The 25,730-nt window shown below is 40.8% G+C and overlaps 1 protein-coding gene across 1 annotated transcript in view; it reads right to left on the bottom strand.

Moving 5' to 3' along the window:
* Positions 1 to 6,311: 6,311 nt before the first annotated feature.
* The window catches only part of LARP4B (La ribonucleoprotein 4B), a 63,064-nt gene continuing 43,645 nt past the window's right edge, over positions 6,312 to 25,730 (bottom strand). The window contains exons 7-17 of the mRNA XM_063125724.1: positions 25,225 to 25,328; positions 24,349 to 24,459; positions 23,231 to 23,284; positions 22,938 to 23,147; positions 22,423 to 22,529; positions 20,093 to 20,344; positions 15,176 to 15,221; positions 13,215 to 13,379; positions 11,978 to 12,102; positions 11,474 to 11,585; positions 6,312 to 10,258 (exon numbers count right to left, since the gene is read on the bottom strand). Of these exons, the coding sequence (XP_062981794.1) occupies positions 9,977 to 10,258; positions 11,474 to 11,585; positions 11,978 to 12,102; positions 13,215 to 13,379; positions 15,176 to 15,221; positions 20,093 to 20,344; positions 22,423 to 22,529; positions 22,938 to 23,147; positions 23,231 to 23,284; positions 24,349 to 24,459; positions 25,225 to 25,328 (1,568 nt within the window). The 3' untranslated portion in view covers positions 6,312 to 9,976. The remainder of the gene's footprint in view (positions 10,259 to 11,473; positions 11,586 to 11,977; positions 12,103 to 13,214; positions 13,380 to 15,175; positions 15,222 to 20,092; positions 20,345 to 22,422; positions 22,530 to 22,937; positions 23,148 to 23,230; positions 23,285 to 24,348; positions 24,460 to 25,224; positions 25,329 to 25,730) is intronic.

Below are 25,730 nucleotides of genomic sequence, written 5' to 3'. Positions count from 1 at the left end.
TGGACTTCATGAGGGAAACAGTGCAATAAGAATGCACGTGGGCCGCTCATCCTGCCACGCCTTGTGGTGTTACGATCGCCTGGCAACAGGGAAGCCGGACGCGATACGAGAAAGCAAGAGGAGCTCAAGTGATTTAAGAAGGCGGCGGAGACCACTGAGGGAGATGATGATTATTATACAGTTATTTCAGTATGGTGCTACATTTTCCCACTCTTGGGAGAAAAGACTGGAAATGAATTGAGTCTCCCATAAGCAGAGTGGTGGCTATGGTGTGTGTCCTGGTTTGGATGGGGCCTGTTACGCTCCTGCTCCCCAGCCCTGAGAGGAGTGAATTTGCAGAGGCCTCAGCACTTATTCAGACTCCAGTTTCCTAGAAGGAGAGCACTGGAGCCTTGTGACATTTCTTCTATAAAAAGGGTTTATCACTGTGCTCAGGATGAAGACCTACAATAATACAACTCCAAGCAACCCTGCTTCCTCCTGGCTCCCCACGGATCTCCTGCAAGACAAAAGCCAATCTCCCTCATAGATTCACCTTCCTCCAGATTCATTTCTTTTTACCCCCTCAGGTCTTGTAGAATAAAGGTTACCAGTTCAAGAGGCAGAAAGTCCTCAGTCGCTTTGCACTCAGCAGCACTGGATTGTGACAGGCCCCTGAAGGTAATTCAGGCTGACCCCCCCAGCACATAACGGGACCAAAGTCTCCTTCCACCCATGACTTTGGTGATGTTGGTGCTCCACCAATACGAGATCTTGCTAGTGCAGCTTTATCTTCCACATATGTGTGTAGCTGCCATTCATTTCAAAGGGAAAAGTAAAAAAGTACATGTTATATTTGGGGGACACAAATCCTCCATCCTTCATTTTAGGTGAGAGCTCAGGAAACATTCAGTTGTTCTGGGACGCCAGTGCCCATCAGCCTCAGCCAGCCTGGCAAGTGAGAGTGATGGGAGTGGGTGTTCACCATTTGGTTCCCCAGCTCTGCCCCAGGGTGTATGGTTTAGCAATATGTCTCCATGTACAGAGAGCAGAGTCATGCTACACTCCTCCAAAGCCCTCTGCAATATACTTGATGCTCCTCTATGCATCATAATGACAGGGCTTTCACTGGTGTTTAGTAATAGGCAAGAGCACCTCTGAGCATATGCAAGTGCCTTACCTCCACACTGAGGGTTGCTTTGAATATGTCTCATGCTCTCCGTTGGGCATTGCAATGAAATGGCGGGGGACAAGGCCGGGAGGTGGCAGGGCGGAGGGGTGACCTCTAGATTTGAAAGGACTGTTTCGATCAGTCTTTCTCAGCCTCACACTTGGATTACTGCAGTACTGCCTTTGAAAGCAGTCTGGAAACGTCAGCTGGTCCAAAATAGGATACCGAGACTGTTAACCCCAGATCTATCTTTAGGCCTGGCGGAGAATTTAAAGTTGTTTTTAAATGTATGTTGTCTATTCTTATGCTTCTGTGGCTTTAAATTTCATATATCGATTTTTAATGTTTAATCATTAAATCTTTGTAAACTGCCCAGAGCTTCAGCTATGGGATGGTATAGATATGTCAAATAATAATAATAATAATAATCTGGTTAATTTGATATTACAATAATACTTTATGATCTGCACTGACTGTCAATCCATTTCCGATCCCAATTCAAAAGTGCTGATTGCAATATAATTAAGTTCTTAAGAACTTAATTAATTCTGTTTCTCAACTCCCCACCCTCCCCGGTGTTTGAAAAAGCTGCAAAATAAGCTAGAGTTTAAAGTATGCCCTATATAGCTTGGGGCCAAGCTACCTGAAGGATTGTCTCTTGCATATATACCTGCTTGGACCCTCAGATCTTCTGTGTAAGGCCTTGTCTGGATGCCCCCAATAAATGACAGGAGGTGGGTGGCTATAAAGGAAAGGGTCTTTTCTTTGGTGGCACCTCAGACATGGAATGCCCTTCCTAGAGAGGCTCGCCTGGTACCTACATTGTGGTCTTTCAGGCATCAGGTGAAGGCCTTTCGATTTTCACAGGCTCTTTAAAAGCCAGTGGTGTTGTTAAAAAAAAGTGTGCATTTGTAGTAACCTATGGCTGCGAGAGCTGGACCATAAGGAAAGCTGAGGGAAGGAAGACAGATGCTTTTGAACTGTGGTGTTGGAGGAAAATTCTGAGAGCGCCTTGGACTGCAAGAAGATCAAACCAGTCCATGCTCCAGGAAATAAAGCCAGACTGCTCTCTTGAGGGAATGGTATTAAAGGCAAAACTGAAGTACTTTGGCCACATAATGAGAAGACAGGATACCCTGGAGAAGAGGCTGATGCTAGGGAAAGTGGGAGGCAAAAGGAAGAGGGGCCGACCAAGGGCAAGATGGATGGATGATATTCTGGAGGTGACAGACTTGACCTTGGGGGAGCTGGGGTGGCGTCAGCCGACAGAAAGCTCTGGCGTGGGCTGGTCCATGAAGTCACGAAGAGTCGGAAACGACTGAACAAATAAACAACAAATGCTGCTGCTGGCTTTTACTCTAGTTTTTACTTTGTTTTATTCTGCTTTAAACAGAAGGCTTTTATAAGATGTTTTACTACGTTTATAGTATTTTATGGCTTGAAGTTTGGTTTCATGAATTGCCCAGAGAGCTTCGGATATTAGGCAGTATCAAAATGTAATAAACAAACCAACTTGATCCCCTCCAGGTTTGTTGGACTATATAGCTCCTATGATCCCCAAGTAGAATGGCCATTGACCCTACCAGCTGTGGATGATAGTAATGGTTTACATAATATTAAGCAACTGTGTGTTTCATAGTAAATGTTCTTCTATTCAAAATGCATGCATAGAAGAAAATACCTTTATTATCATCTGGGGAAATTATACCCACTCATTCAACTAAATTGTTTAATCATATTGTTAACACTGTTCCCCAGGGTTCTTAAAAATACACCAGAAGATTTTAATGCTTGTGCTGTGTTGATTGACATCTGCATTCCCTTAAGCTGCCAAACAAATCAAATTAAAAAATAATTATTTGTAAATATTTGGATATCCAAATATTTGGATATCCTTAAATGTTCTTTTATTGATTTCCTTTTAAAAAAACACAATTCAATTTTATGCTAGATTTAAACAAATAGTCTCCAATGGGGCATTCTTTAAACTAGATTCTTTTACAGCTTTTTTGGAACACTGGGGCTTTGGAGAAGCAGAATTAATAAGACTCTTAAGAACTTAATTATATTGCAATTAGCAAGTTAATTAAGAGGAAGATTTTAAAGGGTAATCAAGAACAGAGCATAGCTTATGAGAAAGCAAATCCATCTCCTTTTCGGCATTGTATTTTCGTGGTCTCGTATTTATATTTCTAAAGATGTACGAATAGGATCTCTGTATCTTTATGGATACCCTCGTCTCCTGCCAAAAGAAATGGTTGAATAATCAGAATATAATAGAGTATTCCAGGAACCTTGTCAGGAATGATGAATTCCTTAGAGAAATGGCATAGCAGCCTATGCTGCAAAGCCTACAAGGAGCCATAGCTCAGTGATAGAGAACAGAGCAAACGGGAGGCATGAAGAATGTCCCAGGATGAACTCCTAGGAGCTCCAGTTAAAAGAATTAGCAGGCCTCCAAAGGCAGGCCTGGCCATTGGCCCTTTCTCTGGGAGCAGCAGCAGCAGATGGATGTTGCAGAGCCAATGGAGGCTGGTGGCTCCAATTTCAGTAGGGCAGTAAATCTGTCCTGGGTTTGAATCAGAATCAGTCAGAATTCTAAAGCATCTCTCCAGGGTGAAGCTTCCATTTTGTCAAACTGAGCGAACTCAGAACTTTGTAGAGTCCGTGGGAAGTGAACCTCCTTGGCTTGAGGCCTTTAAGCTGTTTGTGGGATAGGAAACCAAGGCAAGAACGCACATGCAGGTGTGATTTTTTAAAACTTTTTTTTTGTAGGATTAGCAGTGACATCGACCGGTTGGTCAGACACAAGAGGGAGCGGGGTGGGGAGAAGGCATTGTAATAGCCTTTCATTTGAGGTCATGGTTTTTTTTTAAAAATAAATCTAATCAAGAGAAGGGGGAAAGTCATGCTTGTTTCTCTGCTTAATGCATACAACCATGTTTTTTTTTTTTTTTAAAAAAAGGAAAATTGCTCAAACCATGCAACACCTGGTGAGATTCCCTCTGCAGGAGCCCTGCCTGTTTGACCAGATAAAAAAGAGGGGTGAAGGGGGTGTTAGGAAGAGCTTGTATGTTTTAGTGTCAAACCTGAGATTGTAAAAACTGTTTCCTGACACACTAGATTTCTGACAGCTTATTTTCTTAACAAACACCCCACAGCAGGTTAAAAAAAACCTTTTGAGACAAACTGAGGATTATTTTGCCTTGAAAAATTAAAACATCTCCCATCTCACCTGTAAAACTGCCAGAATACGGCCAGCAATAACTGTGGCTTTATTTCCAAGGCAGGCACCATCTGACAACCTGCCAAAGCACTTTCATGGTTTGCATGAACCATCTAGGAGCTGGTTTTTAAGGGCTCAAGAAGAGGGACACTGTGGAAAATAGGTAAGGCTAAAGAGACACTCAGTGTTAAGGTTATCAGGAATTTAAGATTCACAATCTCTGAAGCGATGTTTCCAGACTGCTCTTCAAGGTTTGGAAGAATTAACATAGTCTCCCATGAAAAAAATCAGGGTTTCTTTTTCTAAATACCCATGAGATGTACTAGATGCAAAAGCTTGTGGGTCTAAAAATCTTGTATTTGTTCCTCCGAGAAGTGGAAAAGTTAACAAGCTCCTTTTTTACACTTCTCAGCTGATGCCTGAACCCTGACCTTGAGATCTCACCAAACATGCTTGGTTGTCTTGGTGACCATCTGTTCGGCCAGGCTGAGAAAAAAGGGTGAAGATAGACATAACATTTTAACAGAAAGCGCAGCGGTTGTGCTGTAATCATAGCTCTGCAACTTGCCTTATATACATCCAAGACAGCAAATCAAACTCTGGTTCCCTTGTCAATCTTGCCCTTCTCTTGTGTTTCAAGCAAACTGTCTACCTTAAAAAAAAAAAAAGGCAACGTCTGTACTTAACCTTAATACATTTGTGCAAAACTAATCCGAGTAGTAGTGTGGGGTTGATTTCATGGCCACACGCCAACAGCAGCTCTTCCCTCCTTTAAATTAAGCATCACTGAAAACAGACTTGAGCCATTTAGTCAGAACTTGCTTAGGGACAGAAAAAGTACATTTGTACTGAACATGGGTCATGGTGGTTGGATGCTTTCAAAACGCTATCCCTCGTTTGTTTTAAAAGCTACATTCATATAAACTAGTAAAGATAGACTTTTAATATAGACATTCATTCTTAACACCACACGAAAGACCTCCCACTGATGAACTAGGAATTATTCATCACATAGGGAGAAGTTGTACATTTATAGAACACCCAAGCAAAGACACTTAAACAGCAAAGATTTAAATGGCATTGTATGGTTCGGTACAAACAGCACCCCGTGTCATGGCACCCTAGGAGTCTGGCTACTTTTGTTTCATAGTCACATTTACATATGTGGCTGCACAAACCTCATAAAGATGCCCGTGTAGCTTATGCCATCGGATATGACAGTCATATAAATAATATGCCATGCTAATAGTAACGGTGACTGAAATGTAAGTATCGCTCATAGATCTGCAATAACCCTTCTGTAGGTAAGGTCTACCCTTTGACTCCCTCCCCTTCTCTGCCAAATACGATGTTAAAGTATCTACATTTAGTGATCACAGGCCAGCCGTTCTCAAATTGGTATCCTCCAGATGATTCGAACTACAGTGCCCATACTCCCTGTCTATTGGCCATGCTGGCTGGGGCTGATATGAGTTGTAGTCCAAAACATCTGGAAGGCTCCAAATTGGGGAAGGCTGCCATAGGCATATCTAACATGGGAGATTGGTTGCTTACATGGATGCCTCTTTGGTGCCAATTTTTTTATTGCGTTACTAGAAATCAGAAAATGGGAAACAGCAACTATAAAGTAAAATTAAGTATTACAGGGGACCCCAACACCAGTAAGACTTTGGCTTCCAAATACAAGATTTTATTTGAAACAAAACAAAATCTGATTCACAACTAGATCTTTCTAGAGAAGTCACAAGAGAGCGAAGTGCCATTCCAACATCAGATTCCTTGGAAAAATGGGGGCACGCCATCTGGTTTTGGAGTTGTGTTTATTGCTCTTGAACTCTCAAAAAGGTATAGCCACAGCAAAGGCGCTTCTGGTAGCTGCCTCTGAAGCATTAAGACTACACACAAAGTGGGCGCAAAGACAAAGGAAGGGAAAAATACTGTTGTAAGAAGTTTAATTTAAAAAAAGAGAAATTCAACAGTGCCTAAATCTTTATTTTTCATAACCTACATTTTTAGACAGTTGTACATTTTATGACACAAAAAGGAAACTTAAATTACCAATAGTTTACATGTAAGCTTGATTCCAGTCTTAAATGGAAGAAGAACGAAACAAAAAACAAACAAAAAAAATACCCTCAGAAAAAAGGCCTCCATATAACACCTTCTGTTTTGTGACTTGGCAGCTGTTAGCGCGCAGATGTTTTCGGTTGTCTGCTGCTATCAGTTTAATAGATTACACAACACATTAAGAACTGCAGCTAGCTGAAAGGGTTACAGAGTTTAGTGTGGACCCTTGCAGTCAGTGGTTGTTCATGATCCAACGCATCACACCCACCAGTAAGGGCATCTCTGCTAACTGGTTATGGTTTTTAAATCAGAGGCAGCAAAAAGAACAGAAACAAAAATAGAGCATGACAGTGTATTGGTTTCTCTGTGACAGGATGTAAAATTGGGGAGGGGTAAGGGAGTTGAGGCACCCTGATGCAAAATTCTTGTACGTGTTAGGTGTTCAGAAGCAAAATTCATGTTTAAAATACATCCCTTGAACAGCCTCAGAAGAACCTGCATTATACTTCCACATAAAAAGCAAGGTGATCCTACGAGTTATTTTATAAAAGCCAAAATGTAATTGGTTCCTATAGTGTTAACCTGCAGCTCAGATTTCAGGGAAGGATTTTTTAAAAATAGGGCAGATTTGAACAGCTATATGTAAACAGTCTGCAGGACAACTTTTGTTCCAGTAACCCCATACTGTCTGAATGGGAAAGTAATTAAAGTGATTGGAGAAGTTATTTGGCATGACACTTTTGCTTTTTTTAATGCCATTACAGCAAAGTTTAAACTCTTTACACAGACTGTTATTTGGATGAGAACTATAGCATATTAACCTAGTAGAAGCAACAGCGGCAAAATACAACCCACCTGCTGGTCTGCATATATTAACCTCAATATATCAGTTAGCTGGGATGATTAGCTGTATGCTTGCCATGGCCACTTCTCACTTTGTTTGCAGCCGTTTCGTCCGTGCTGCCAACAGGCAAACAAAGAAATCTCATAGCTGGCCTAAACCATGCCCCAGTCTAAGCTGCCGTTTTCACTGCTCACAGGGTCAAGGATAAACATTTATACCAAACAACAGTACATTTGGTGATTTTACCCGGTGTTAGGAGTCCCCATCCCGTCCCACTCCAAGTGCACCTTTTCAGGAAGCAACAGAGCCCAGCTCACCCATTTTCAATTCTGCAGTGCAAAAAGCAGGCTGGTTTTGTTTGGTTTATTTTTGTTTTGTTAAAGGACAATTAAAATAGCAGCAACCTATGTTAGGAAATCAACTGCCCTAAGTACTTCATAGCTATGTGGAAACTTAAATCCAACATATGTACTTGCTAATATTTTGGCCTAAGAAAAGTGGTTGAGTAAACTTTGGGGATACTTTTCTGCGGCAATGTTATTTCTTTCCAATTCAGTTTTTTTTAAAAAAACCCACACTATTGCAGTTTGTAAGACAAAGTTGAAAGTTGCATTGCACAACCGTGTGTCACATTGGTTGAAATGCACACTTCCAGAAAAGTTTTTAAAATGTCAGGGCTTTTAAGATAGACTTTCTCCAATTCCCTTTTGCAGTGAACAGGCAGAATCAGCTCAGCACACATCAGAATAAAGTAAAAGAAACAAGGGGAAAAAACTAAGTAAAGTAATATTCAAACCACAACATTTAGTTTATCTACATCCAGCTCAACAGCAACATTTATAATATATCAATATTTTTTATCAGTTTTTTAATGGTACCTTTTTATATGTTCTGATTATTTACACCTGTACAAGCAAAGCACACACTTCCAAGTGCACATATTTAATACAGTATTGACTATTTCCATTTACAGATTTTTCAACATTTTGAAAAAGATCAACTGCTTAAGATCTTTTAAGGTATATTACAAAAACTGCCGCTACTACCTGTACTACAGTATGTTTACCCAGTAAGACCAGTGACAATACATACATACTGTAACTGAGTAATTCTGTATATGCCACCCACACTAACCCTTGAGGGGTCAGACTTCAGTAACTCTAATCTGTCTTATACAAAAGTTAAGGCAAAGTCATTTTCAAGTTTAAATAAAATTCAAGTCTTTAAATATTGGATGGAAATTATTCTTTAAAAAATCAGTTGTTTAAATAAACCTTTTTTGTGTGGAATAAACTGTATTCAGCAGGAACTCATTTCACCTGAACCATCTGCTGCTTAACACTCAAAGAAAAACTTTAGGCATTTTAAAACAAAAATAATTTATATTCAACTTTATTAGAAACTTGTTAATTTAGTGCATCCTTGTCCTTCAGAAAGCATGTCACTTCTAAAGTAAATAAGCGTGACAAACCTCACCCCAGACGGAAATAGGGATCTCTTCCTTCACCATACATGCACACACACACAAAAAAACTCCATTATCTCACAGACTGAAAAAAAAATTAAATCCATATGCCAATGTTTGTAGGTACAGAAAGGTGTCAGCACTTAGGCCGATTAAGATATGAACTCTTTCAAAGAGCACTTTGAGCATAGTTTTAAAAACCTACACAGAGCACAGGGATAAATCAGAAAGGACAGTGGTGACTCAAAATTAATTTCTTCTGGCTGAGGGGAAAAATTGAGATCCTTATCACAAGAGTGCTATTGTGCTATCTTGTGAAAAACAGCCATTAGTTGGCATCTGCCATTTACAAGGGCTTATGTATTTAATTATTATTTTTTATTCACAATGTGCTTTTTTCCCTTTTCCTGAAATTCAAGGAACCACTTTTTTTTTTGGCGGGGGAGGGGGGGGAATTGAGAAGCTGGTTACTTGCTTGCAGACCATCAAAATAAATATTTTACAGAAGCCTCACAGGTGATCTTCATGAGGTTCCTATTTGGCCAAGAACAAAAATGGCTGAATTTTAAAACGTTAGAATTAAATGTATCTTTCAACTTAAAAAAGTATAATTTATTTGCTGATGTGCTACAGCAGCTAGAATTTAAAAAGAAAGAAAAGTAAAGTCAAACTTGTCTTACTGTCTTATAAAATACCTGTTTTTCTTTGCACTCTAAATATTAGCTGCTATTATTAGTCTTCTGGATTTTTTTTGATTTTTTTTAGATATGTACTTACAGACCAGTTATTTTAAAAACTACAGCAGCACAATTCTGCTTAGTAGATTAGGAAAAAAACTCATTAGACAGAGCTTGTATTCACACAGCCACATGGAGGCTTAATAAAAAAAATGATTTTTCAGATAAATGCATCTTCCATCTAGGAAAAAAAGAAAGAAAGGATTTTAGGCATCACCTCCAGTTCAGCACCAACCTAAATGTAAGGTTTAGATTAATTAAACCCTGACAGAGTAGACTGTTTGCTTGAGGGGAATTTGGTGGGGGAGCAAGAAAATTGGGGGAGCAATCTATTTTACAAAGAAACAAACAAAAAAACTTGCAGGCATTTCATATACTTAATACCCACTGCAAGCTCCTAACCAGCAACTCATTCTTTGTACTCTGAGTGGCAACATGGGTTTACTTCATAGTGAGAACGTTTGGAACCTCCTCCTAAGCACTAGTTTCACTGAGGAGATTTGGGAGGGGTGCTCTGTTCTTTAGTTAGACGTTTCCCAACAGCTGGAGGCGGTGACTTGCGTCCCGACTGTCTTCTCTGGTCTTTGGGCTGCCCTGGATTAGACTTCACAAGGGGGGGTTCTTTGCTTCTCTCTAGTGTTTCTGTGGGCTTCCTTTCGTCTTTCCCACAGCTGACAGTGTTTGGCTTCTGTTCTTTTGGGGGCTGCAGCGGAGGTGGGTCCTTAGTTGTCCTCTGGCAGATCTCTGCGTAACTAGGTTTTCGCAATTCCTATGTGATCAAAAGCACAAGAAATAGACAATGCTGTAGCACAAAATAGTGATTTTCCTTGGTGTGTTAAAACCCCCAGCAAAGATTATATTGATCAAAAGTTAACGGTTTCACTACCCAGGAGTGTCAAATACGCCCTACGACAAAAATAACTAGCCAGGAAAGATCCGTGAATGAGGTCATGCTTCGAGGTTTCATTTTCCAACAAGGGGAAGTGGCTGTTAAAATAACTTTGAAAAGTATGCTTCTCTGAAGAACTGAAACTTCAACATCAAGCTGAGTAAGACATCTGAGCGTTCATTACAAACTTCAATTGTACATATGGTACAGAGTACAAAGCACATCATTTTTAGACTGTGATACTGGAGCTGTATACACAGCCTTTGGGGCAACTGTTTGGGAAAATAGCACACACAAACAGGGTAGGACACATGAGCAAAGGTCAGGAGGGCAGGGCTGAGAAAGCACAGTTGTCATCAGGCACATGAAAATGACATGGATTATTAATTCCTACCACACAAAAACTTTTGAAGTTGGGGGTGGTAACTACTGTACCTTTGGTATAGCAACTAAAGTTCATCTCCTCATCATAACTTGGTTCTGTAATGCCATTCTGTTTTTGGTGGTGTTTTCTAATTTTATTAATTTTAATTATTACAATTTTAAAATTTTGTCTGTCAGCTGCCTTGGGGTTCCAACTTCGCAGGACAGAAAGATGGGATAAATATCTTTAAACAAAACAGATATATGAGGTCCGCTGTGTAACCAATTTTTATCCATTGGTCAGAATGATGTGTGAAAATACAGCTGACTAAGAAGCTTGGTAGCTGTTGAGTACATAGCTTATTATGGCTTATTCTGAACATTCAACTTTTACAGAGTTCTTATCACTTATTGACCATGAGAATCATCAGCTGCTGAGAAAACCGATTTTTTGAACCTCTCCAACATTTGAATTAGAAAAATAAGAGATAGGTGTACTGGAGGAATAATATTCATGTGTGAATACATCAGAAAACAAATAGATGTTGAGCTCTGCTTTTCCCCACCTCATTCCATCCCACTTACTAATCAAAGTGCTCCATAACTCAACCTATTTGATTTTTCAGGGGTGGGTGTGTTTGGCAGTAAGCAGCTCTTACCGAACATTAAAAACTCAAGATGGAAGGCACTAATCAAACAGAGAACCCCTTATAAAAGTCCAAATGCACTTACTGCTACAGCAGCCCCATTGACTTGTACTGATTTACAAGCGGTAGTGAGTACTGAAGAAAGCCTTTCAATATTTTGCGTCTCTCTTTGCTGCTTATCCATAACTTTGGGGTCACTGCAATTGATAAAAAGGAACATGTGAATGCAATGGAAAACCCTCAACTTCACATCAGCACAATACAGTTAACTGCAGAAGGGTCTACACTGGTTGGGAAGTGAGTCTACCTGTACTGTAGGGAAATGAGTAATTGTTTGCGGCCCACCATGGATGCATGCATACGCTTTTTTCAACACTGACTGCCAGACTGAAAGTTAAGTGTTTGAGCATGCACAATTAAAAATAAAATTCTGGACAACTGGTGGTGGTCACACATGGAGTGTTATTCACTACATCGCTCAAGAGCTATTCACACAGCATCACACCTAACCTTTTGAGGATGGAAAATGCAAAGTTGATTCAGCATAGTTGAGCAGTATAGTAAAAGCCATGTATAATTAAGTCCTTACTCAGGAGGCTGGGATGGGGAAGGAGACCTTTCAAATGTTCCTGGCAGAACAGAAGAAACAGGCAACAAAGGCTCCCGAGGAATTCCTGATGGAATAGTGTTCGTATTTGCACCCACGTTGAGGTTCTGAAGGAAAGGAAATTTGGGTCATTTCAAATGCACTTCAAGAACACAATATATAAATAGCATAGTTTAACACACTCAATACTTTTATAGAAGCTGTTGGAACAGGGGTCAATCCCTGCTGTGAGGCACCAGCCCTTCAAAGATAAAATAAACCAATGCAGACCAAGATATGCCACAAACAGAGGGCATGTACACTGCAGCAAGGTATGTACACAGCAATCGACCGAGATGACTCAAGCAAGGAATTCAAGCTGCAGGGGAGTTAAACCAGACCTCAGGAAACCTACTTCCCAAGCCCAAATGTGACAATCTGATTTGATGTTGCCAAATAAACATTTAGATAGGGAAGTGCTCAACAGAGTTAACAGGAAAGACTAGTTGAATATAGTATCTTAGGCTATATCAAGTTCAGGAATTCTTGGTTTTGGATCCAAAGTGGTGCTTGTATGAAAAGAAGGGATTCCCACAACGGAATTGTTTCTCCTGGCTACAACCTCTGTGCCTTACTACACACTACTCCGGAGGTTCCCTGGCTCTCAGGATTGCTGGGATCTCGTTAGAGGACTTGAAAAGCTGTAGCCAAACAAGGAAAACCTCTGACCACATACTGTGGAAAGCCACAGTACTAGGCAAGATGGACTACTGGTTTGACTGGCACCTTACAGCTGGTTATAAACTTAGCACCTTGGTACTGGTAAGTATATCTTGACACGTCAGGATATTAAGCACCCGGCTGCACCCTTTTCCTTCCGGGCTTACTTCAAACATCATTAAGACAGTTTTGTACTACTGCAAGGCCATGTAGTCACTGATGTGGCACCCACTCTGCATCAATTACATCGGACATAAGTGTATGTAATTCGTTTGCCTGTAAATCAACTATATTAGTTTACTGAAATCAAAATTAAAAAAGCTAACTGCTCCAGACAAGTTTGCAGGCTAGCACTAAGCCTCTTCTCACAGATGTTTCAAAAATGCTGTCGAATTCTGATCATATGACTCTCAAAGTGAAAAGGCAGGGATCCCAAAGGAAGCACAAGGCCATTATGAAGGGGAAGGGGGGGGGGAGAGAATCTCTTTGTGGGTCCTCCTGTTTTTTTGTGCACACTTACTTTTTCCTTTGATGCTCCTACTACCACATTTGACAATCGGTTTTCAAACAAGTCTTCAGTCTTCAGATTGCCAGCAGCTCCAGGCAGCGGAGGGAAACTGGACAACCCCAATTCAAAACTTGGAGATGGAGGCTTTGGAGGGGGCGGAGACTGTGTTTGCCCTCTCTGCATGAGAAAAGAGCAGCATAAGAAAATGGTGGAACACCAGGCCTTGAAGAAGATCTCCAAAATCCTGTGCGCCGCACATGCAATGCTCATGCCGTTGTGAGATACAAGGTGTGTACTTTATTTAAAGTATTGTTGAATTGCTACTCCACCCAGTGAGTGCTCAAACCGATTTAAAGTAAGAACATGAACATAAGGGAGAGGACTTTTTCAGTGGTGGCCCCCCGACTGTGGAATGATCTCCCCGATGAGGCTCGCCTGGCACCAACACTGTTTATCATTCAGGCGCCAGGTCAAGACTTTTCTCTTCTCCCAGGCATTTAACAGCATTTAACAACGCGGTTTGTTTTTTAATGGACCCCAGAACTGTTGTTTTTAAATGGATACTGTTGTTTTTACGTTTCTGATGGTTTTTAAATTTTGTATTCTTTTTAATGTTTACTGTTTTTAACTTTCGTAAACCGCCCAGAGAGCTTCAGCTATGGGGCGGTACATAAATGCAATAAATAAATAAATAAATTAAAAAAAAAACAATGTCAAAGCAAAACTGATAACGTTCATAATAAAACAGGGGGAACCTTTTAAAATGAAAGAGCAGTCTTAATCTGTAAAAGCTTGGTGGGACAATATTGTTTTTACCAGCCATCTAAAGACTAATAACGAGGGAGCCAATCTAACCTCCCTGGGATGAGAATTCCACACTTAACTAAGCTATGCAGCTTCTGCAGATTCTCTGCCTGGGTTTTGACTGTTTTGTGTGAGGAAAGTAGCCATTATGCACACAAAAACCTGTTTCCACACAGGGACCAGGCTCACTTAATCATGGCCCCAAGTTGGTTCACTACACAGTCAAAAATTACACCAGCCCTAAAAATATTTAATAGGAGGACCTACAAGTCTCAACTTCCATTTTAAAAAGGGTTTCTTCCATTGTATATGTGGACAAAATTCTGAAGGAAGGCAGTCATCAAATGTAACTATGAGCAACTGTTCAGAGAGGGACCGAAAAGAAGGTTTGGAAAACACAAGACATCGTCTACATGGTATAAGAAGCTATCTCAAAAGGAAAGAAAAACCAGTATTTTCAGGGCAGGGAGGGGGAAGAATATAATGGCTTGGCATGGGAGTAGCAGGCAGAAGGAGAAAACAAGACAGAGCACATTTAAACAAAAAGTGATAATCATTGGGGGAAATGGGGACCAGGAGACATTCACATGATATTAAAATCACAAAGCACCAGGTTGTCTAGGGTCTGTTTTGTTGTGGTGGATTTTCTACTTCCAAAAAGTAGTTTAGTTTCTAGCTGGAGATGGAGAAGGAGGGGGGGGGGGGAAAGGAGAACTAAAAGCTTCAGCACAGGTGATGGGGGAGGGGGTGAGATTGCCCCCCCACCCCCCGGATAGGAGTATGTCCCATTTTTAATAACTTCCCAACCTAAAGCAGATTTGATTAGCTCCAGTCTTGCATTCAGTCCATGACCATTTAGAACAGTTATTTTCTTTAGTAATTATATCTTGCTGTTGTGTTACTATATTAGGGGCTGTCTAAATGCTTGGTGGAGCCCGGTGGAAGGTAACCTGCGATTGGTCATCTTCCACCAGGAAGAGGGCTGGGCTATCTCCGGTCCCTGTATGGCCGCCCAGGCACCCTGCGCTCCCTCCTCGGTGTCGGGATTACTCAATGCCACCCAGGGGGAGGGAAGCCGCGGGGTTTCCAAGGAACATGGCGCCAACCCAGACACCCCCTTAAGTCAGTTATTCCACTATCATCCATGCGCAGTTAGGCATAACACTTACTGTGAACTTGTCTTCTCTCTTCTTTCGATAGCCGTACGAGTTTTTTCTGGAGAGAGAGAAAAAATTATCATCAAAAACTTACTCCTGTTCTATGCAGTACTCACAATAACATGGTATAGTTATATAACCTCTTGTACTTGTTTCTAAGTAAACAATAATGAAAATGCTCTTAAGACTAACTTGTAAGATGTTTGTAAAATCATAGAATAGTAGAGTTGGAAGGGACCTTTACGGCCATCGAGTCCAACCCCCTGCTCAATGCAGGAATCCATCTTAAAGCACACTTGACAGATGGTTGTCCGGCTGCCTCTTGAATGCCTCTAGTGTGGGAGAGCCCACAACCTCCCTAGGTCATTGGTTCCATTGTCGTACTGCTCTAACAGTCAGCTGGAATCTGGCTTCCTTTAACTTGAGCCCATTATTCCGTGTCCTGCACTCTGGGATGATCAAGAAGAGATCCTGGCCCTCCTCTGTGTGACAACCTTTCAAGTATTTGAGAAGTGCTATCATGACTCCCCTCAATCTTCTCCTCAGGCTAAACATCTCTCCTCATAGGGCTTTGTTTCCAGACCCCTGATCATCCTGGTTGCCCTTCTCTGAACCCCCTCCAGCTTGTCTGCGTCCTTCTTGAAGTGTGGTGCCCAGAACTGGACACAAGGCTCAAGATGAGGCCTAACTAGTGCCGAATACAGGGGAACCACTACCTCGCACGATTTGGAAGCTATATTTCTATTAATGCAGCCCAAAATAGCATTTGCTTTTTTTGCAGCCACTTCACACTGTTGGCTTGCGATCTACAACAATTCCAAGATCCTTCTCGTTTGTAGTATTGCTGAGCCAAGTATCCCCCATCTTGTAGCTGTGCATTTGTTTTCTTTTTCCTAGGTGTAGAACTTGACATTTATTCCTATTAAATTTCATTCTGTTGTTTTCAGCCCAGAGCTCCAAACTATCAAGATCACTTTGAAGTTTGTTTCTGTCTTCCAGTGTATTAGCTATTCCACCCATTTTTTTGTTATCTGCAAATTTGGTAAGCGTTTCCTGTACCTCCTCGTCCAAACCATTAATCAAAATGTTGAAGAGCACTGGGCCCAGGACTGAGCCCAGCGGAACCCCACTCGTTACCTCCCCCAGTTTGAGAAGGTACCATTGATAAGCACTTTTTGAGTCCGATTCTGTAGCCAACTAGGAATCCACTTAATAGTTGTTCCATCTAGCCCACTTTTAGCTAGTTTGTTAATCAGAATATCATGGGGCACTTCGTCAAAAGCTTTGCTGAGCTCAAGATACATTATGTCCACAGCATTCCCATAGTCCACAAGGGAGGTTACCCAATCAAAAAATGAGATCAGATTAGTCTGACAGGATTTGTTCTTGACAAATCCATGCTGGCTTCTAGTAATCACTGCATTGTTCTCAAGGTGTTTACAGATTGACTTCTTTATAATCTGCTCCAAAAATTTCCCAGGGATGGATGTCAGACTGACTGGTCTGTAGTTCCCAGGTCCCTCCTTTTTGCAGATAGGAACGTTAGCCCTCTTCCTGTCGTCCGGCACCTCACCCATCTTCCATGATTTCACAAAGATAATCGACAATGGTTCTGAGAGTTCTTCTGCAAGCTCCTTCATTACTCTAGGATGCAGTTCATCGGGCCCTGGAGATCTGAACTCATTCAAGGAAATTAGGTGTTCTTTGACCATTTGTTTATCAATCTCAAACTGCAATCCTGCCCCTTCAGCTTGTACTTCACTTTTTCCAGGGGGGTCTTTTCTTTGCTGGTATTCAAAGTGCTGGTATTGACATTTAAAGCCCTAAACGGTTTGGGGCCAGGTTATCTGAAGGAACGCCTCCTCCCATATGTACCTACCCGGACCTTAAGATCATCTACAGGGGGCCTTCTCCGTGAGCCCCTGCCAAAGGAAGTGAGGCAGGTGGCTACGAGGAGGAGGGCTTTCTCCGCTGTGGCACCCCGGTTGTGGAACGAGCTCCCCAGAGAGGTCCGCCTGGCGCCTACACTGTACTCCTTTCGTCGCCAGCTGAAGACCTTTTTATTCACTCAGTATTTTAACACTTAATTTTAACTTAAATTTAAATTTTACTGTTTTAACTCTGTATTTTAATCCTATATCAACTTTGCTGTGTGGTTTTATCCTGGTTGCGCTTTTTATACTGTATTTCGTAATTGTGTTTTAAACTGTTGGGTGTTTTACTGTGGTTTTAATTTTTGTGAACCGCCCAGAGAGCTTCGGCTATTGGGCGGTATAAAAATGTAATAAATAAATAAATAAATAAATAAATAAACCAGAGTGAAACTTATTAACAGCTGCAAGTCAATGCTATCGAAGCGCAACGGCCGAAGAGCCTCTCTACTGCACTGAACAGTATTGTATATGACAGACGCACAAAGCTGTGCCTATTCAGAAAATCCAAGCAGCACAGAAATCCATTTTTGGCAGTGATCTGGCTTCCTAAGAAAACTTCCCTCTTATACATTTCCAGCCCCACTATTGTGGCAGAGAAAGTTCTGTTGGAGGCTTAGAAACCAAAAGGAATGTTTGGCAGAATATTAATAAGGCTTTTGTGCCCTCCGGTTCTTCCCTTCCTAATTCCCCCCTCCCAAGTTTTAAATGTTTGGCCATCAAAGCAGCCCATAAATCCTTGGCCACTGAAGCTGCCTATACAATCCCAGCTGACCCTCTACCCAAGTAGTTTGTGTTCTTGAAAAGACAAAATTTAGTCACTTTGTATATTTACTCTAACTTCGTGTGGGTTCTTCTCCATGTGAACGGGCCAAAAGTTTTAAAAGAAGAAAATAAGATTACTAGCTTCAGCAATAAAGTCAGAGAATGCCTGAGGAATTCAATCTTCACAAATTCCAAAACAAATGGATGTGACTGGCACCTCACCGGTTAATGTGCGAGTCAAAATATAGTTTCCCCTCCAGATTTCGCATTTCTCCTGATTTTGCAATACAATTTTGGCTAAAAAAATGTACTAAATCACATTTCAAAATTTGCATTTTACAGTATGTTTAGAAATATGTATTTTGAGAGAAAATAGATCCAAAAATTGGTATTATAATATGAATTGGAATGTAGTTTTAAAAACAACATGTATAGATTAATGAGGGGAAAGGATGGGACTTATAAACACACATGAGAGTGACATTGATTGGAAATAATCCAAGAGCAGAGGTCCCTCCAGATGTTTTGGACTGTAACTCTGATAGTGACTGACTACTGGCTGGGGCTTATGGGTCTTTTAGTCCAAAGCACATGGAGGGAACCAGGTTGCTTACCCTTTTCCTAAAGCATTGATCAGTAGGGTTCTAAATCTTTTAAAACTGGAAAACTCCCATGTTATCTAATTTCTTATATTAGTGCAAGGGGTGTCATCAATACAACAGTCCAATTCTAGGCAGGTTTCATCTGCAGTCAAATGCCATAATCTGAGTTTTAGGACATTCCACTGGTATTAGGAATCTGCTGTTGCATGAACAGTCTAGGCATGCACAGGTAACAGATTAAACCAAATTGCCAAAGCAGTTCACATAAAGTTACTGAAGGGAAAGCATTCACAAGAGGACACAAGTAAATAAAAACTAGTTTTAAATCAGCGTCAGAGTACCACTGGTGCTAAAAAAAAAAAAAAAGTAGAAGTGCAGCATTCAAGGTGGATGGTTTAATTTTCAGATGATCCACTGATTTAGCTAAAGTCAGCCATCACCAATACACTGGTGGTCATATCATGTCTATATTCTCTATGGAAGACAACTTCGCCCACTTTTCTATTGTGTGTGAATTAACTTTAAAACTACCTTTAAAATTACTCAGTATTAACTCTTAAGGAATCTCAGTATAAAGATGGTGTTGAGCTACAACCCAATTCTACGGTTTATTCTTCCTCTTCTAAATTCTCTACCAACCCCCATAATTATGTCAATAGTTTCACTCATGAACCTGTTTTGGGATAATCACATGAACTCTTAATCAGATACATATAGGAGCAGTTCACACATAACAACAGCCCATGGGTTAAACAAACCATGGGCTGCTGAGGTCAAGCAGGGGTGCAGTGCACCAGGCACTTTTGCTTTTAATCAACAAAATACAATTGGTTCATTTGTAGGTTGTTGTGCATGATGTACGAACCTGGACTGCACTGCTGGGTTGTTCAGGGACTAAACAACCCAGCTGTTAACCCAATAATAAACATGGGTTAACCACCAGGTTGTTTAGCCCCTAAACAACCTTGCAGTCTGGGTTTACATGACACACTCAACAACCTATGAACAAGTTGATCGTGGCAAGCGTGTGAGAGGTAGCGTGCTTGCTCTCTCCCGTTGATGCATGACAACCCATGGGTTGGTTTAAATCATGGATTGTGTAGTTATGTCCAAACTAAGTCCTACCATTACTATTGACTACCGTTTAACCCTAGTTAAACTCCATACTGGACACTTCAAATCTGTTACTTTCTCACTTTGACTTATTTCTTTAATTATTTCTCTTTCGGAAAACAACTATTCCTGCAACTGGACCCATCAACCCAGAAACGTGCCAAAGTGTTGTAATGCTTTTATGTAGGTATCAGAAATCTTCCACTCTTCAGTCTGCTGGTTCGAACTTTCTTGCTAATACCCATCTTCTTGCAATTCTTTCCTGTGCATGTTCGTTTCTATGCTGGCTCCCAATCAGTGGGACTTTTCTCTGCACTTAATCTCTACCCAACCTTCATTTTCTCAAGTTCTTCTTCAAATCAATTTCCCCTCCCTCCACCTCTGCTTGTGGCCTTATCTTCCCCTTCCCCTTATGTTACATCCATTCCTTCCTTCCCACGCTGTGCAAACAGATGACTTAATCTACCTTTCTACTGCACCTAACCAACTTCAACAGGCATCTACATTTCAATACTCACCTTCCTCTACCTAAGCTTGGGGAAGAGTCTGAAGCAGTGGGTTCTACTCGTCCACTGCCAACTTCTCGCTTGGTATAACTTGTAGTACTCTGCATCCGTGTTCTGTTCTGGCCTGGTTGCCTTGTCTGTGGGCTTCTGACACCGTTGATCAAACGGTCAGCAGAAAAATTGAATATTGTAGGGCTCTCTAAAAGTCCAGTCCCTCTGTCTGCACTGGGTATCGTATGCCGTAGATGTGATTTGCTGGGGTTTCTGGAGAAAAAACAAAGCATATCTTAACTGTCACAGGGAATGTTTAGAAAATTTCTTGAACCATGTAAAGGACATGCTCAAAGGCAGTGGCTTTTCGTAAGATGAACGCAACACATCGTTCTGCCTTCGTCATTCTAATCATACTGCAGGACCAGTATGGACTACCAGTCCATCATTCTTTTTCTTTCATTGGCTAACTGGTAGCCTATGGGAAGATCACAAGCAGGACATGAGGGTAATAGCCTTTCCCACTCCTGTTCCCCAGAAGCCAGTATTCTGAGGCATGCTGCTTCTGGTTCTGGAGGCACTACATAGCTATCGTAACTAGTAACCATCAATAGATTTTTCTTCAATGAATATATATCCAATTCCCATTTAAAGCTGTCTTAAGTTGGTGGCCATCACCACATCTTTTGGCAGAAAATTCAAATTTAACTATTGCACCATGTGAAATAGTACTTCTGTTCTGGATCCCCCACCAGTTAGCTTCATTATATGACTCCAGGTTCGAGTATTATGAGAGAGGGGCAAAAAACTATTAACTTTTGCCACAATACACATAGTAAGTTACTTCTACAAGGTATCTTTACATAGTGGGGCCTGAAGCCTGTGCAGATGCAAAAGTCTTAAGTCATGGAAATGTGTCCCCTCTCCTCCCATCTGCACCACAGTTAAGAGTTGTTGGCATCAGTTAGCCATCAAGGTGGATGAAATGGGAGAGATGAATTTGCTCTGAGGAAGAAGTACCTGATCCTATGGCCAGCACTTGATTCCTTAATCATAGTTGAAAAAAAGAGATTATATTTGCAGCACCCTTGGCGACATTAACTAACCTGCAACTTCAACATTCTCCTGTTCTTGCCTTCCTACAGACACACCTTATCCCAACCCACCTCTTGTTTGTGGTTGTTTTTATTTATTTATTTATTTAGTTATTACATTTTTATACCGCCCAATAGCTGAAGCTCTCTGGGCGGTTCACAAAAATAAAAACCACAATAAACCAACAGGTTAAAAGCACAATTACAAAATACAGTATAAAAAGCACAACCAGGATAAAACCACGCAGCAGAAATTGATATAAGATTAAAATACAGAGTTAGAACAATAAAATTTAAATTTAAGTTAAAATTAAGTGTTAAAATACTGAGAGAATAAAAAGGTCTTCAGCTGGCGACGAAAGCAGTAGTGTAGGCGCCAGGCGGACCTCTCTGGGGAGCTCATTCCACAACTGGGGTGCCACAGCGGAGAAAGCCCTCCTTCTAGTAGCCACCTGCCTCACTTCCTTTGGCAGCTGTTTTATGGCCAGCTGTTTATGCTACCTCTATGAGCTGACTATAGCTCAGTTCAGACAACACATTTCTCAATGGTGGTTGTAGAACTCCATGGTGGAGTTGTTACACCACCATTTAGAAATGTGTTGGAGGAAAAACTCCACCCAACGGTGGAGGTAGTTTTTTTTTAAAAAAAAACACTCCACAAAGAATACCCACATCATGCAGAGAAGAGTTCCTGCACAACTGTTGTGCTCTGTGTTGTTTGGAGGGCTCCGTGGAGTTTCACGCTGCATTGGGTGGAATTTCCCCACATTCACACAACGGTGGAGTTGGAACACGTTGTGTCGTGAGTACCTCCTAAAAACTTCACCATTGAGTGGAGTTTTCACACTGCGTAGAGAAAAGAGCCTATGTGTCTTAAGGGAAAGCCTGCCGCATCACATTGAGAACTGTGGCCATAGCAGTTTCTGAAGACAAAATGTCTATAGTCCTTGTAAAACTGATTATTTCTGCTAGCAACAGATAGATTACCACTTGGGGAGGTCACGTAGACCACTCGTCTTAAATCAATCCTCCCAACTGCTACTATAGCTTGAACATAACCTGGGGTTGTAATTAAGTCTGTTACATGAAAATCAATTAATAGTCTTTATACTGCTGTAAAGTGAGGGCAGGCCGAAGTACCCAAGTGAAGTGAACATCTGTAATGTGATGCATACTCCCCCAAAAGCTATTTTAACAATTCCCATAAGAGATGTAACTTAAAGGCTCACAAGATCAACATTTGTCTTTAGAACTTGCCTGTTTCTGGGAGTATACTGCCTAAGTGAAGTCAGTGGAGAAGCAGTAGGCTTGAAAGTAGGCGACGTAAAACCATTGATAAATCCAGTATTTGGAAATGGCGTTACCTAAAGAACAAAAGTACTGCAGATTAAACAGCTATAGACCTGGAATTTTCCGTAGCCACACAGACCTTCAAAAGTCCTGAAACAGTCACAAGACTCTGATTTGCCCTCTGTACATTCCTTCACTTTTTGGGTCTAACCTAAGCATCATACTTAGGCTCTAGCTCTTGTTTAAAGGAATTCCACAACAGAATTCAGAAGATTCAAGAGAATTGTTCCCAGGACTTAGCTATTCTGAATTAATGCTGGAGAATTACATAAACAAGATGCAATGGTCAGATCTGGGTGGAGCAAGATTGAAAAATGCATCAATATTACGGAACTATATATTTAATCTAAGATGGCCCGGTGGCATTCAAGACCAAGCAATAGCTTGAATATCTATTTAAGAAATGATTCCCAAGTGCTTACCAGTGATGGATCAAGATAGCTGTGTGTTGTTGACCAGGTCTGTGGGGCAATTAAGCTGTACAGTGGAAACTGCTGCTGGGGGCTGTATACTGGAGGTAAGTAAAATGATGTTGTATAACGCTGCTGTGTGTAGATGTTCATATCCAGAGGTCTGTATCCATTCTTTGGCAAAAATGTATTTATAGCTATAGCCTTTGCTTTTATTCTTGCCTAAAAGACAGAAGATTATGCTCTTAGACGCCTGTGCTCAAAGGCATTACAACTAACACTAAAAAAAATGAAGATTCATTTACCTTAATTGGTTTTCCTTGGAAGATTTTCACTTCTTCTCTAAGGTATCTGTAAGCCTTTAAGAGTAACAAATACAACAGCAAAGTGATCAGCAGCAACGTATACTGTCACAAGTAATAACAACTGTTCTCAATTTAATAGGATACTCAAGTCTGATACAGGCTTACAAAGTATTATAGCCTGGTCCCCAAAGCTTGGAGACAGCTAAATTTGGACTTTTTATAACAACGTTTGGCAACCATCACATGAGATGGCAAAAAAATCAGGTAGAGAGGAACAGAGAGAATTCATGCAGTTAGGACCGCACCCATTTCATAAACCCCACTTAGAATCATAGAATAGCAGAGCTGGAAGGGACCTACAAGGCCATCGAGTCCAACCCCCTGCTCAATGCAGGAATCCACCCATAGACTTTATTCTTTATTACACTTCTATACCGCCCAGAGAGCTTCAGCTATGGGGCGGTATATAAATTAAATAAATAAATAAATAAAAATAGCTGAAGCTCTCTGGGCAGTTTACATAAGGTTAAAACAGTTAAAAATGATATACAAAATTTAAAACCATAAAAATATGCAGCATACACAAAAACATACATCTAAAAATAACTATAAACAACTTTAAATTGTCAGCCAAACCTAAAAACAGATCCAGGATCAGTGGAGCTCATTGCATATTGCTAAATGCCTGGAAAAGAGAAAAGTTTTGACCTGGCGTTGAAAAGATAGCAATGTTGGTGCCAGGTAGGCTTTGTCAGGGAGATCATTCCATAATTGGGGGGCCACCACTGAGATGGCCTTCTCCCACAGAGTAGGCACACCTAAGGCCTACTGAAATTCACAGGTATCAGTTATTAAAATAGTTTCAGTGGGATTTAAATTCCTGAGTGTGTTCTAATGTCTTCTAGACTTAATTATGGAAACTATGACTACTTGGAATGTATTTTGCCCTGAACTAAAAACACTGTAATTCTGCCCAATGATTCCGTCTTACAACTTCGTATTACAGACCATTAAATCAACTGCGTATTATGGATCAACATGTTTGTGTCACATCACCATAGCTATGATTAACCTGAAGCAATATCTGAAATAGGACACTGACGTTAGAGAATGCTTACCTGTTGTGCATCTGCTTCAGACTCAAATGTAATAAACCAGTTGTCATTATAGGCAAACTCACAGTTGATGAATTTAGGCAAGTTATCTCCTTTGAAGAGTGCTTCAACCTCCTAAGAAAAGAGTGGGGGGGAAAGACTCACTGATAAGTATAATTGAAGGCTGATTTGGTACTGGGCAGAGTATGAGGCCTTTGTTAGTACTGACAGCAAGTATCCAAGCACTAAATATCAGTAGCTATATTTAATTTCAACGAAGGGGCATGAAACAGTGAAGCAGTAATAAAGTTCCAGGTATCTGGTCCTTGTAAGAAGCTTTCAACTGTGCACAGGCTGCCACCTAAAGATTTTATATAGAAGCCTAAATATACTTGCAAAAACATGGGGTTGGATCCAAAGGTTGTGTGAAGGCAAGGCCACTCGTGCAATGGACCTGTTGTGTGATCAAAAAACTCATTTGTGCTCTTAGAAGATTGTGCTCAAAAGTTTTGTTAACTTCTTTCACTTCTTCAGCCTCCAAAGACATAGCCCTTGCAGTTCAAGGGAATGGGACAGATTTGTTGAGAAAGTGGCTTTCCATTCACACAAGCTTTGAATTCGATCCATGCTTTACTTAGTGCATTAAACTTGTAAGCCACGTAAGACTTAATTTGAGAACAGATAATTTAATCATGATTTCTTTGACCAGCATTCCAAGATTTCTGCACTCTCTGTCAATATATTTAGATGAACCATTTAAGTTTTAGAGTATTGGACTGTTAGGTCTCTTTATTTAGTGCATGTACACAAACACAAACTATGCTTCTAGAGCATAAGTTGTATTTGCTAAGTATGCCCTGGCTTCCAGTAGAGATCTTTTCTCCCTTAAGAGATACTTACTTCAACTGGAGTAGATTCAGGTACTTCACGTAAAATCACAATGCAGCGATTCTGGTTTGGCCTGACTTTTTCACCCTTCTCATCCACTTGGACTAAAGGCAATGCTGAGAAAATACACAATACAGCCGCGGTTATACATTAAGGAATGCAGCAGGGTTTGGTTTTACACTTGCTGCTCTTAACATGCAATTAACAGAAGGGGAAGTTTTAAATGTAGCAAGTACAAATGAAGTCTCCAAGACATGGCACCTACATTATTTTGGGAGAGATCTTTCTAACTTTTAATATAGGTTACCTACTTTGCCACTAGTATGTTTGCCATGTTTCTCTGTGAAGCCTCTGGGGGAGAAACACATGCGACAGTCATGCTAGCCCAGTTTGTATGTGAGAGCTACCGAGGGTTTAAAGAAACCCAGGAAGCTGTGAACAAGTGGGAGCAACCAGGCAGGTGATTGTTCTTCCATTGTTACTGGAAGAACAATCATGTAACCCATGGCTTGTTCCCT

The sequence above is a fragment of the Elgaria multicarinata genome, chromosome 1, assembly GCF_023053635.1.
Source record: "Elgaria multicarinata webbii isolate HBS135686 ecotype San Diego chromosome 1, rElgMul1.1.pri, whole genome shotgun sequence".
NCBI classification, from domain to species: Eukaryota; Metazoa; Chordata; class Lepidosauria; order Squamata; family Anguidae; genus Elgaria; species Elgaria multicarinata.
The sequence above is the reverse complement of the archived record's forward strand: the minus strand, read 5'-3'. Positions and strand labels throughout refer to the sequence as shown.